Here is a 13835-nt window from a genome sequence, read left to right as displayed (position 1 = left end):
AGAAACTGAAACCAGGAGAAGTGCAGTCTCTTATCTAAGACAAAAATCCTTCAGTGCATTTCCAGGAAGAAATGCACCACTGGATGACACCAACTATTCCTGAATATTCCTCAACGTATGTTCCTCAAGAGAGGAAAAGGACAGAATGCATTATTAAAAGCTTTCTTGTTGGTTCCTGCTGTGTTACCATGACCAAGGTGCTGTTAAGGGGCAGAGTTTCTATCCTTTCCGCCCAACTCACCATTCACTCAGAGAATATGACACACTCTGGTCAGCATAAGGGAACCCCCAGTCATGGTGATTCTTAAAAGAAAGGGAAAGCAGGAGGGAGAGATGCTATCCCTAAAAGGAAGGTGTTACTTGGAATGAGAGAGGTTAAGTTTCATATAATTTGAAGGAGAAAAAAAAAAGATGTGTATTCTGACATGCCTCCCAACTGTGGTCTTTCTCCCCCTAAACTGACCATTCTGAAATCTCAGTATATATCAAAACATTATTATTATTATTGCTTTAACATATGCAAGCAGGCAGAATACCCAGAATAATCAGATCTACTCCACACTGGAAGTACTCACATACATTCTCTTAAAAGGTTACAAACACACTTTCTAACGGCCTTTAATGCAGAATGAGGCCAAAAATCTCAAGGATTGACTGAAATTGTCCCTTCTGATGTTAAACCATCAGAGTAATTTACGGGGACCATGAGCAAGAATAACAAGCATCCGTTCCAAATGAAGATGAGCTGACATGACCACAACGCAGAGGCATTTTCAGATAACAAGTGCAGGGGATCAGGATGTGTTCCCGTCCCAATGACGCACACTCGTGGCCACGTCAAACCAACCTTCATCACTTCCACCTGCAGGTCCTCGTTGAGCGAAGGCGTCACTTTCACGGCATTCAGGATCTGATTGAGCAGCTGCTTCTCATCAGAATCTGTTTCCATGGATACAAACCTCTCTTCCGACAGAAGCTTCTGTAAAGAGGCACAAGGCAGTGATCATAGATAGGCTCTCCCCTGCTGCCTTATTTGGTTGTACCTTACTATGGATTGATGATCAGTTTTCTTACTAGGGAGGCATGTAGCTGGAGGCCATTAGGAAAGAACTTAACGCTATGTGCCGTTAAAAAGAAACATGCGGCCAGGGGCAGTGGCTCATGCCTGTAATCCCAGCACTTTGGGAGGCTGAGGAGGGCGGGTCACGAGGTCAGGGGTTCGAGATCAGCCTGGCCAACATGGTGAAACCCCGTCTCTACTAAAAACACAAAAATTAGCCAGGCGTGGTGGTGGGTGCCTGTAATCCCAGCTACTCGGGAAGCTGAGGCAGGAGAATTGCTTGAACCCAGGAGGCAGAGGTTGCAGTGAGCCAAGATCACACCACTGTACTCCAGCCTGGGCGACAGAGCAAGACTCTGTCTCTAAAGAAAAGAAAAATGCATGCAACCTTGAGTAAACGGTTTTTGGCAAAGACCTTTTCCTGTTATGGGATTATTCATTCTAAATTCCATCAAGTGAAACTCTGATGTGCCGGCCATATAAGGTATTGAGGTGGTGGGGATGGAGAATGATCACGCTAAGAGGAATCTAGCCCTACCCACTAGTCACGCACACACATATGCTTTCTAAATGTGGCTTCGTCACAGGAAAGAAGGTCTTGTAGACAAGATCGTTTTTCAGGTTTTTACCTTTTTACTTCCTAATGTGAGCTGTCATTTATCCAGGAATTATTTAGGAATCCAGAAATCTTAATGTATTTCCCCATCAGAAAATGCATCCTCCCAAAACCTCAACAAGAAGACATTCATTGTTATGAGGACTCCCAGAAGTCTACCTCACAGGATAGGCTTTTTCTATCTCTTTCTCATTTTCATAAAATTATTTCTCAGATTGTACCAAAACCCACCTGCCCACAACTTCTACTCCTTCATCTTCCCCCAGAGATACACAGATTAAGCTTCTAAAATATCTGAAACCAGCTATCAGGTCCACCTAAGTCTTGTCTTCTCCAAACTAAACCTCCTCAGGCTCCTCCAAATGTTCTCTGCCAGATAAGGTTTCACTTGTGCTTAGAATGTGGGCCTCAAGAGTGGTCTGATATTAACTAGCGATACATAATTTGGATCACATTCTCTGTCAAATGAGCTTAGCTGGTTGTCACAGCACGTTCTATGCCTGTGAATGAGGCATAGAATTTCACCCTGAAACCCCTAATTCTCATTTACAAGGACTGCAATTAAGCTATTTTCCTCCATGCTGTCTTGGTGCAATTGATTTTTGAGACCCCACTATAGACCTTTATATTTATCCCTATTCAATTTGTTCTTTTCCAAAGGGGCTTCGAGTTGCAGCCTGTGAAGAACTTTAAGAATTCTGATCCATCCAGTGTAATAACTCCCTCTTTTACCTTCACACCACTGAAGATCTTGAAAATAATATCTCAAACCTTTTTACTTAAGGCTCCCTGAAATATTGCCTCTATTCTTTCAAAAGGATTTTTTTTTTCAGAATCATGTGGTATACTCACGAAAGCTCAGAATTAGAGTTTACATACAATTTATTTTTACTTAAAGTGATAAAAACTGAGACACTCTAAAAATATGCCTAAAGTTAAGAGGAGGTAGCAGGGGATGGTAAAGGGAAGACTCACAGCCCTACCAAGTTGCTTCAGTTAACACGATTCAGTAAGCCCTTGAAAATATGGCACTGCAATTTAGAATATTCCAGGGTTAAAGAAAAAAGAGAGAAGCTAAATGCAAAATCTACACAACATTCGAGAAAAAGGAACAAAAGTGACAGATCAAAACAAATTCTCAACCATTTTTATGGTTGGCCCAATTACCTTGGAGAAAAGCAAAAGGTTTTTAATAACATTATTGATAATGTTTAAAATATTCAAATGCTGCTGTGTATAAAAATATACATTATCTAATTCCAATTTGCTGGGGGAAAAAGAGCTGTTTTCTCACTATTTCATAAGTTTTATCTCTTAAAAGCTATTGGGAACCTCTCTGAACTCAAAAAGCTAACTATGAAGCACTTCATACTGACATAAAAAAACATCTGACAAATGCCACCATGGTTTATCCATAGCCACACTGAACAAACTCCTGCAGGCTTCAACTTCACAGTGCTTTTCTCTTAGAGGCCAACCACTTTAAAAAGTATGTATGTTTACATAGTCATCACCTTTTTACCATCAGAATTAGATCCATTATGTTTGGTGTAAAACACAAACCAAAAAAATCTATTCAAGCAAATCTGGCTTTTCTTGTTAAACCAAATTTCTTTTTTCTTCCTAGTCTTGCTCTGAACATAAAATATAACAATCCATTCATCAATCTAACTGTGGAATAAAAAACAAAACAAAATCTTTCCAGTTTACCATCAATTTTTATTATATAGAACCACAGATGTTGAATGTATACAAGATTTATATTGATATGAACTTGTCGTCTCTTTTTTGGGATCCCTTACTCTCCTGAAAGATGTCACACACACAAAAAATCCCTATCTGTGTGGGCTTAGCTAGGTCCACATGAATCAGTGTCTGATCACAAAGGTTCAATGAAATAATGCTGTGCACAGAGAAATTCTGGTGAATATAAGAAAATCCTGTTATTCTCTATGGTTATTTCCTAGTTCAATCAAATTTCTGTCTGAGTCTTTAAACAGCCAGTTTTTAAAATGTTAACTATTTGCCCTTTCAATGCCAAAGTGGCCTGTCAATTTCTATCATCTCATTGCATTCAGTCAAAGCCATACCTGCATCCCTGCCAAAGCATGTTGGGCCAGCTTCACATTCTTGGATTCCAAAGCCAACTGGAGAGGCAGCAGGCATTTCTCCCTGGCAAACACAAAAATAAGGACAACGTGTGAGCTCAGTAAAGCTGGCAGTCAAGCGATGTAAGCCTTATGTACACCCACCCCCAAATGCCACTACACACATACACAAAAACTATAACCAATAATAAAAATGCACATGGGCTTAAGAGAAAACACAGCAAAGAAGCTGTGCAGAAATGATAGCCCATCAACCCCTTGCCTTCTTGGTATGGCTACAGGAAGAGCAAACACAAAGACTTTCACTAATTATTACCTGGTACACTCATTAGTACACATTGGAACCCTGGCCAGTCTGTGAACATGCTTTGTTCTTTCCCAAATTAACAGCACTGCTTACACCCAGCACAACTTGGGGTGAACAACTCTAGGAAGCATCATTAAGTAGATTTCTATGCCTTGCTTCTACCTCTTCCTTACCTGGAAATTATATGCATCACCATCAGCACTCTGTCTCATCAATATACACCAAAATTCTATTAGTTTGTCAATTCCTCCCCAACTCAAATAATTCAACAATTTTTAAATTTATGCTTTATAGTCTCCATCAAGAAGTAGATCTGAGTCTTGTGACAGGTTCTTAATGAACATGTTTCCAAGACAGAAATACAAATGAACCATCAATAGCATTGGCCGATAAGAGGTGCCTAGATGCAACATTATCTAGTGTCAGGGCAGAGACAAAAAAAAAAAAAAAAAAAAAAGGAGAGCTATTTGGATATTTTAAAGCTTAGAAAAAAAAAAGGGGCATTAAAATATTTTAGGAATAAACCAAAGAGCTACAAAGACAAAAATATCTGTTAGAAGCATCTACTCTAAATAATTAAACAACAGACCAAGAATTTTAATCAACCCATTATTTCCCTATGGAGTTACACTGGCACAAAAACAAAATGTGACTTCATTTTACCAGGTTTCTCCACCCCCACTTAAACCACAGTAGGCCCACTCTTATCTGTTTTATATTTTCAGCGTAAACTGAAAGATACATTGATTTTTAGAGTGTGAAAGCTACCACATTAGACTATAGGATTTAATTGTTGGAGAAATAAGGGTTACTGTTGTAGAACACAATGAAATACAAAGTTAATTATAGCTCTGATTTCTCCCTGTCCACTCTGCAGCTCTGCTGCTTTTCCATGGAATCCTTCCATCAGCAGCTTCATAACCGATGAAGCGAGAGTCACACACTCCTTAATATAATGCCAGCCACACAGACTATAAAAAACAGACCATCAGGAAAAATGTTTGCCTTCCTAATCCTCACCTTGCCCCTCAACAACCCAATGTTACAATATCCATTTTTATATGACAATTAACACTGCAGCCATTTTTCATTAGATGCGTCCTTTGACAGATGGATAAATTACCCAACTGTGTTACATCCAGTTGGGTGGCTGTAACTTTGTCACTGTTATCTTATTGTCGGCTTGTCACAATTACAAGGCAAACACTGTGGTGCACTCAGTTAGTGCAGGAATAGCTGATTTTTTTTTTCCGATTTTGTTTCTTTTAGGCAATGATAACCAGTTTAATAGCTTAGAAAAATTAAATGGAGGCATGAAGATACAGTGAGATGTAGGAACCAAGGGCAGACGGTATGCTAACAGAAGCAGCACAGAACTTCATCTGTAAACCTCTGAAACAATCAAATTTCCACCAGGATTAATCCACTGTGAAAGAACTTTCCACTTGAATTTGGAGTCAGATTGGCCAATGAAAGGGCATAGTAGCAGGGAACAAGCATGGGGGTCCAAAAGTCTTACAGCCTAATAGCCCAGGAAAGAGGAAATATATCCCGTAGCTATGGGCTAAAAATGTACAAATATTTACACATTACTCACCAAGGGCACCCAACAAGATTGGATGCCATGTCCAGCAGCAACAAAGACCCTTTTGGAAATCTTCAACATGTTGACCCTTGGAAAGCAGCAATATGTTCGCCTATCTATATTACTCTGCCATCTGCGGATTACTGCCATCTGCAGTATTAGCCCTTGAAATCCTTATTCCACTCTCTCACCTGCTTATACATTCACACGACTGATACTGTTGACCTGAGCCAGGTTGTTGACAAATGCTAGGATCTCCAGGTTGCACCACCACCAGGAGACATCACTGAACTGTTTCCCATGCAAGCCATGGTCACTAGGCGGGACTGGTAGACGAAGGTTGTTCAACTAGGTTTTGGCTGAGTTGAAAGATATGAGCGTTTAGTAGAAAGAACATGGGCTGTGGAATCACACAGACATGAATTCAAATGCTAGGCATTGATAAGTTTTGCAGTCTCAAATGAAATACTAAACTCTGTGGGTCTTAGCTCCCTTATCCATAAAAAGGGCATTTGAAGACCAATCCTGCAGAGTTGGAGTATAATATATAGATAATATGTAGATAATATATGTATCAGAGGTTGTCAAACTTTTTTGGTAAAGAGCCCCATAATAAATATTTTAGACGATGCATTCCAAATGGTCTCTGTCCTAACTATTCAACTCTGCTAAAGCACAAAAGCAATCACAGACAATTAGTAAATCAATGAATATGACTGTGTTCTAATAAAACTTTATTTACAAAAACAGGCAAAAAGCCAAATTTGGCCTACAGGCTGTAGTTTGTCCAGCATTGATATAAACAAAGTGTTCAACACAGATCATGATCTTCAGCATGGGATAGGCAAATCAAATCTTTTTTTTTTTTTTTGAGATGGAGTTTCATTCCTGTTGCCCAGGCTGGAATGCAATGGCGCGATCTCGGCTCACTGCAATCTTTGCCTCCCAGGTTCAAGCGATTCTCCTGCCTCAGCCTCCCAAGTAGCTGGGTTACAGGTGCCCACCACCATGCCCAACTAATTTTTTGTGTTTTTAGTAGAGACAGGGTTTCACCATGTTGGCCAGGCTGGTCTTGAACTCCTGACCTCAGGTGATCCGCCCACCTGGGCCTCCCAAAGTGCCGGGATTATAGGCGTGAGCCACCGCGCCTGGCCTCGAATCTTTTTATGTACCCAGAAAGATTTTGCACAGAACAGGGGCTAACTGTCCTGGGAAGGTCATAGCAGTGGCAAGCATGGCATCAAGATCTCCCTTAGAAAATAAATGCATTGGCCGGGTATGGTGGCTCACACCTGTAATCCCAGCATGTTGGGAGTCCAAGGTGGGCGGATCACGAAGTCAAGCAATAGAGACCATCCTAGCCAACATGGTGAAACCCCGTCTCTACTAAAAATGCAAAAAAATCAGCTGGGCATGGTGGCGTGGGCCTGTAGTCCCAGCTACTCAAGAGGCTGAGGCAGGAGAATCATTGAACGTGGGAGGCAGGGGTTGCAGTGAGCCAAGATCGCGCCACTGCACTCCAGCCTGGCAACAGAGTGAGACTTGGTCTAAAAAAAAAAAAGAAGACAAATGCATTGGGGAAGTATCACTATAGACAAAGATTTCATCTGGATATTAAACCAAGGCACTCCATCATTCAACCATCCATCTGATCGTCCATTCAATATTTGAGTGCCTCCTGTGTGCCAGGCAGCATGCTGAGAGCTAGGGAAGGGCCAGCAAGAACAGGTCACAACAGGTACCTGCTTTCATTAGTATTCATGGGACAAAGAAAGAAAAAAGAAAATTAGCACTTATTATTTATCTCATCTTAACTTTCACCACAACCTTCTTGCCCTTATTCTAAATTTGAGAAAATTGAGGTTCAGAAAGGTTTTGTAGCCAAGGCCACACAGTTAAAATGTGTTGGAGACAACTCAAACCCAAATTCATCTGACTCCCAAGACCAAGTTCCTTCTAACCTCCTTTGGTCTCATAAGATCAGACCAAAACTAGAATAGATGTGCTTCTTAACCCATTTTAGTTCTTACACACACACACACACACACACACACACACACACACACACACACACAAATCTGGCAAAGGACCGTCTTCCTAGAGGAGGGTGCCTATCATCTGAGGGAATCCACAGGTCCCCAAACCTCAACTCTACATGGATCCCAAGTTAGGAGTCCCTGTCCTTAGGGTAAAGAACTCTGCTCAACATTCAAGGTCTGTATGAGAGAAGAGGGCAGTGTAACCGGTTCTGCTAGGGCTGCCTTTGAAGAGATGCTACACTGACCCCTGGGTAGCTGTGTGTGTGTGTGTGTGTGTGTGTGTGTGTGCACGCGTGTGTGTGTGTGTGTGTGTGTAGGTGTATGTGTAGGTTACTATAAGCATTTTATAGTAAATAAAATTCTATTGTTGAAATTGAGGACCAATATTTTAAGAAAATGTCTATGTCAATAGTGCTATTTATTGCAAAGTAGTTGCTTCTGACCATATCTTCAACAACAAAATAGATATTTACTTAAAATGAAATGCTTAAAAACAGGGTATTTTTTTGCTAGTAAATACTAGTAAGAACAAAAGTGTACCCACCAGTCTAATGCTCTTAAACAGCTAACAAAAATCAATGTGAATGAGAACAGTTTACTGTAGTAGTAACACAGTTGGTAGCAGGGCCATAATAATCTGTATCCAAGGCCTCTCATCCCCTCAGACCCAGCAGCCCCTAGAGTAGTATCACAAGCCTCAGATCCTGACTTCAATTGGAAATGAACCCATATGCAAAAGAAGAAAATTCATGGGGCAAAACTAATTTTGCTGCTTGCTCTGTGATATCATAAAAACCCTCCTACCTTCATTTTTTCTAAAAGTGATTTTAATGAAAGAGAAAACAGGCCTGTTAATTGGGTCCCAGGATGAAATTTATAATGAAAATGCAACATGGCACACACTAAATCCCCTTTGCACACACTGTACTGGAATAAATCATGTTTTGATCTTTCTAGATGCTGCCTCATTGGGAAAAGGGCATAGCAAAAACCAACATTCGATTACATTAAGCGATTATTTTTTATGCATAGGCACGTGCAAATTTATTCTTACCTAACTAAATAAAGGGAGTGGCCCCAGGTTTCATGTCCTGACATGCCATTTTTCTTAAAGAAGAATAATTAGCAGTGCTGCATATGCATGAGGAAGGCATCATCCGCACTGTGATGCTGCATCTGGTCATGTCGAGGAGACTGAACCTATTTCCTTAACTGCATTGTCATGGTTAACAGACCAGCTTTTTTAGGCTGACAGGTAACAATGGACAAAGGGAAATTAAAATAGGCGAACAAAAGAAGAGTTAGGATTTACCAATAATTATCTTTCAATACAAGCACCAACGTGAACTTTTTTAAACAAAATTTGTAAGTTATTGGGGTACAGGTGGTATTGGATTACAAGAACAAGTTCTTTAGCGGTGATTTGTGAGATCCTGGTGCACCCATCACCCCAGCAGTATACACTGCACCATATTTGTTGTCTTTTATCCCTCAACCCCCTTCCACTCTTCCCCTCAAGTCCCCAAAGCCCATTGTATCATTCTTATGCCTTTGCGTCCTCATAGCTTAGCTCCCACATATCAGTGGGAACACACGATGTTTGGTTTTCCATTCCTGAGTTACTTCACTTAGAATAATAGTCTCCAATCTCATCCAAGTCATTGCAAATGCTGTTAATTCATTCCTTTTTATGGCTGAGTAGTATTCCATTTTATGTATATACCACAGTTTCTTTATCCACTCATTGACTGATGGGCATTTGAGTTGGTTCCACGATTTTGCAATTGTGAATTGTGCTGCTATAAACGTGTGTGCAAGTATCTTTTTCGAATAATGACTTCTTTTCCTCTGAGTAGATACCCAGCAGTGGGATTGTGGGATCAAATGATAGTTCTACTTTTAGTTCCTCAAGGAATCGCCACACTGTTTTCCATAGTGGCTGTACGAGTTTACATTCCCACCAGCAGTGTAGAAGTGTTCCCTGATCACTACATCCACAAGAAACATCTACTGTTTTTTTTATTTTTTGATTATGGCCATTTTTGCAGGAGTAAGGTGGTATTGCAATGTGGTTTTGATTTGCATGTCCTTGATTAGTGATGGTGAGCATTTTTTCGTATGTTTGTCGGCCATTTGTATGTCTTCTTTTGAGAAGTGTCTATCCCACTTTTTCATGGGATTGTTTTTTTCTTACTGATTTGTTTGAGTTCATTGCAGATTCTGGATATTAGTCCTTTGTCAGATGTATAGATTGTGAAGATTTTCTCCCACTCTGTGGGTTGTCTGTTTACTCTGCTGACTATTCCTTTTGCCATGCAAAAGCTCTTTAGTTTAATTAGGTCCCAGCTTTTTTTCTTTGTTTTTATTGCATTTGTTTTTGGGTTTTTGGTCATGAAATCCTTGCCTAAGCCAATGTCTAGAAGGGCTTTTCCAATGTTATCTTCTAGAATTTTTATAGTTTCAGGTCTTACGTTTAAGTCCTTCATCCATCTTGAGTTGATTTTTGTATAAGGTGAGAGATGAGGATCCAGTTTCGTTCTCCTATATGTGGCTAGCCAATTATCCCAGCACCATTTGTTGAAAAGGGTGTCCTTTCCCCACTTTATGTTTTTGTTTGCTTTGTTGAAGATCAGTGGGCTGTAAGTACTTGGGTTTACATCTGGGTTCTCTACTCTGTTCCACTGGTCTATGTGCCTATTTTTGTACCAGTACCACACTGTTTTGGTGACTATGGCCTTATAGTATAGTTTGAAATCAGGTAGTGTGATGCCTCCAGATTTGTTCTTTTTGCTTAGTGTTGTTTTGGCTATGCAGGCTCTTTTTTGGTTCCATATGAATTTTAGAATTGTTTCTTGTAACTCTGTGAAGAATGATGGTGGTGTTTTGACGGGGATTGTGTTGAATTTATAGATTGTTTTTGGCAGTATGGTCATGATTAAGTGGGTTTCATACCAGGGATGTAGGGATGGTTTAACACATGCAAATCAATAAATGTGATATACCATATAAACAGAATTAAAAACAAAAATCACATGATCATCTTAATAGATGCAGAAAAAGCATTTGACAAAATCCAGCATCGCTTTATGATTAAAACCTTCAGCAAAATTGGCATACAGGTGACATACCTTAATGTAATAAAAGCCATCTATGACAAACTCACAGCCAACATAATGCTGAATGGCTAAAAGTTGAAAGCATTCCCTCTGAGAGCTGGAACAAGATAAGGATGCCCACTCTCACCACTCCTCTTCAACATAGTACTGGAAATCCTAGCCAGAGCTATCAGACAAGAGGAAGAAATAAAGGGCATCCAAATCAGTAAAGAGGAAGTCAAACTGTCCCTGTTTGCTGATGGTATGATTGTTTACCTTGAAAACCCTAAGGACTCCTCCAGAAAGCTCCTAGAACTGATAAAAGAATTCAGCAAAGTTTCTGGATACAAGATTAATGTACACAAATCAGTAGCTCTTCTATACACCAACAGTGACCAAGTGGAGAATCAAATCAAGAACTCAGTCCTTTTTAAAATAGCTGCAAAAAATAAAATACTTAGGAATATACCTAACAAAGGAGTTGAAAGACCTCTACAAGGAAAACTACAAAACACTGCTGAAATAAATCATAGACGACACAAACGAATGGAAACACATCCCATGCTCATGGATGGGTAGAATCAATATTGGGAAAATGTGAACTTTAAGTAACCCCAAATACATTCCTGAATGTTAGGCTGATTGCATTTTGATGCTCTGGGTGAGAAGAGACACGAAGATATCTTACATTTCTGAGGTCTGCTTATACTCTAAAATTCTAGGATTCTGTGATCTAAGCTATTTATCAAATAACTGTCTGAATTTCTTCACATCATAATCATAGCTCTGGTTGAAATGGCTTAGATGTGGCTTACAAAGTAACATGCTACACATGTTCCTATTTACTATTTAATTATAACTTTTGAAGGTAGACATTTAATTTTCAACCAAACTGAAACTAAGAGAGATTAGGTTACTTGTCCAAGGTCACATGTTTGCAAATGACAGAGCGTGATTCAGACTTAGACCATCTCTTTTCTTTTAAAAAAATATTAAATAGACACAGGGATTCGCTATGTTGCCCAGGCTGGTCTCAAACTCCTGGCCTCAAATGATCCTCCCACCTCAGCCTTCCAAAGTGCTGGGATTACAGGCATGTGTTGCCATGCCTAGGCTAGGCCATTTGTTTTGAAAATCTATGTCCTCAAGCCTATGCCATAACGTCTACGCGGAGAGCCAGCTCCCACCAACTATGCGTAGGGCACACTGCTTTAAAGTGGTAATTCAAAGGTCCACTATGTTAAAAATGGGGACAGGCATCAAACAAATAACGTGAACTCTCTTATTTCTAGTGATAATTCATGAAGCAATGCATTATGTTGACAGTTGGTGTGTAGTTATGAGAAGGTGCAGGCAGTTTGGATATGTGGAAAAAATTTGGCTTTGGAACTAGCTGCTGAGTTCAAGCCACAGCCAGCACCTTTCCTGGTAGTCATGCTGTTTCCTAATTTGCATATGAAAGGTTTCTACCCTCACTGTGGTGACACTCAGGTTGTTATTATTCATGTTAATGAATATGGGTCCTTTACATTTAAACAGTTTACACCAACACTGATGAATTTTCGTTGATTGAGCTTTTGCCAGGGCCAATTTCATTGAGCCAACTGGAACTAAATTGGTTCCTTAATTGATTTTCTCTACAGTGCAGTTAAAATGTTTCCATTTCATTTCTATTTTAATGAAATTATTTTTATCAGTATCAATCCTTTTCTATTTCAAAACAAAGATTGGATTCACCCATCAGGCACTGTTTCAGGCCCTAGGGATATAGCTGTGAACATAAAATCCCTTTTCTCCTGCAGGCTTTCAAGATTTTTTAGCAAACCTATTGCAATTATTAAGTTGAGCATATGAAATTGGCATTTGTGTAGGTCAGAAGAGGTTGAATATTGGCAATGTCATGATTCAGTCTAGTGGAAATAATTCTAAATAATATAAAATGGTTATGCCTATACTTTACCTCAAGATATCAACTTTTATTGTCCATGATTTTCTTATAAAAAGCACACATGTATATAAGGAAAATCAGAACAAGCAGAAAAACAAACATAAATATACACCAATGCAAATCAATTAGGGCATTATTTAAGAAAGAGCTCAGCTGAATGTTGGCAGTGGGTATTTCCAGATAGTGACATGGGAGAATTTTTTCTTTTTTTATACTTTCCATTTGTACCGATTTTAATACAATAACTCTAGAGTATACTTGCATAATCTGAAGAAAATACTTTTTAAGCTTGACTGATGTAAGGAGAGTGGCAGCTGAGTCACGGAAGTGCCATTATTAAAACCTCCAGCATGCCAGTCACCGTGCTAAGAGCTCAGGCACTTGATCCCAATAACTCTCACAACCACTCAATAAGGACGGACAAATACAGTCATGTGCCGCACGATGGTGTTTCCGTCAGTGACGGACCACGGTGGCCCCATAAGATGATCATAGAGTTGAAGATTTCCTATAACCTGGGAAATTTCCTATCATAGCGGTCCTAACATCATGCAACACTATACTCACATGTTTGTGGTGATGCCAGTGTAAACAAATCAACTGTGCCGCCAGTTGTATAAAAGCATAGCATATACAATTAGGTACAGTACATTCACACTTGATAATAATAAACAACCATGTTACTCATTTATGTATTTTCTATATTCTTATCATTATTTTAGAGTATACTCCTTCTACTTATAAAGAAAAAAGTTAACTGTAAAATGGCCTCAGGCAGGTCCTTCAGGAAGCATTCCAGAAGAAGGCATTGGTATCATAGGAGATGACAGCTCCATGCATTTTACTGACCCTGAAGACCTTCCAGCGGGACAAGATGTGGAGGTGGAAGACAGTGACATTGACGATCCTGACCCTATGTAGGTCTAGGCTAATGTGTGTTTGTGTCTCAGTTCTTAACAAAAAGTTTAAAAATTAAAAAATAAATGAAAGCTTAAAGGCCAGGCATGGTGGCTCACGCCTGTAATCCCAGCACTTTGGGAGGCTGAGGCAGGTGGATCACCTGAGGTCAGGAGTTTG

At 39.7% G+C, this 13835-nt stretch overlaps 1 protein-coding gene across 1 annotated transcript in view; it reads right to left on the bottom strand.

Annotated features, from left to right (window-relative positions):
* Nucleotides 1–13835, bottom strand: part of ARFGEF3 (ARFGEF family member 3) — a 186519-nt gene that overhangs the window by 137023 nt on the left and 35661 nt on the right. Inside the window, exons 3-4 of the mRNA XM_032160177.2 lie at nucleotides 3767–3848; nucleotides 848–979 (exon numbers count right to left, since the gene is read on the bottom strand). Coding sequence (XP_032016068.1) covers nucleotides 848–979; nucleotides 3767–3848 — 214 coding nt within the window. The remainder of the gene's footprint in view (nucleotides 1–847; nucleotides 980–3766; nucleotides 3849–13835) is intronic.

This window comes from Hylobates moloch, unplaced genomic scaffold (genome assembly GCF_009828535.3).
Source record: "Hylobates moloch isolate HMO894 unplaced genomic scaffold, HMol_V3 SCAFFOLD_2, whole genome shotgun sequence".
Classification (NCBI taxonomy): domain Eukaryota; kingdom Metazoa; phylum Chordata; class Mammalia; order Primates; family Hylobatidae; genus Hylobates; species Hylobates moloch.
Note: the sequence above shows the minus strand (reverse complement) of the source record. Positions and strands in the feature narration are given on the sequence as shown.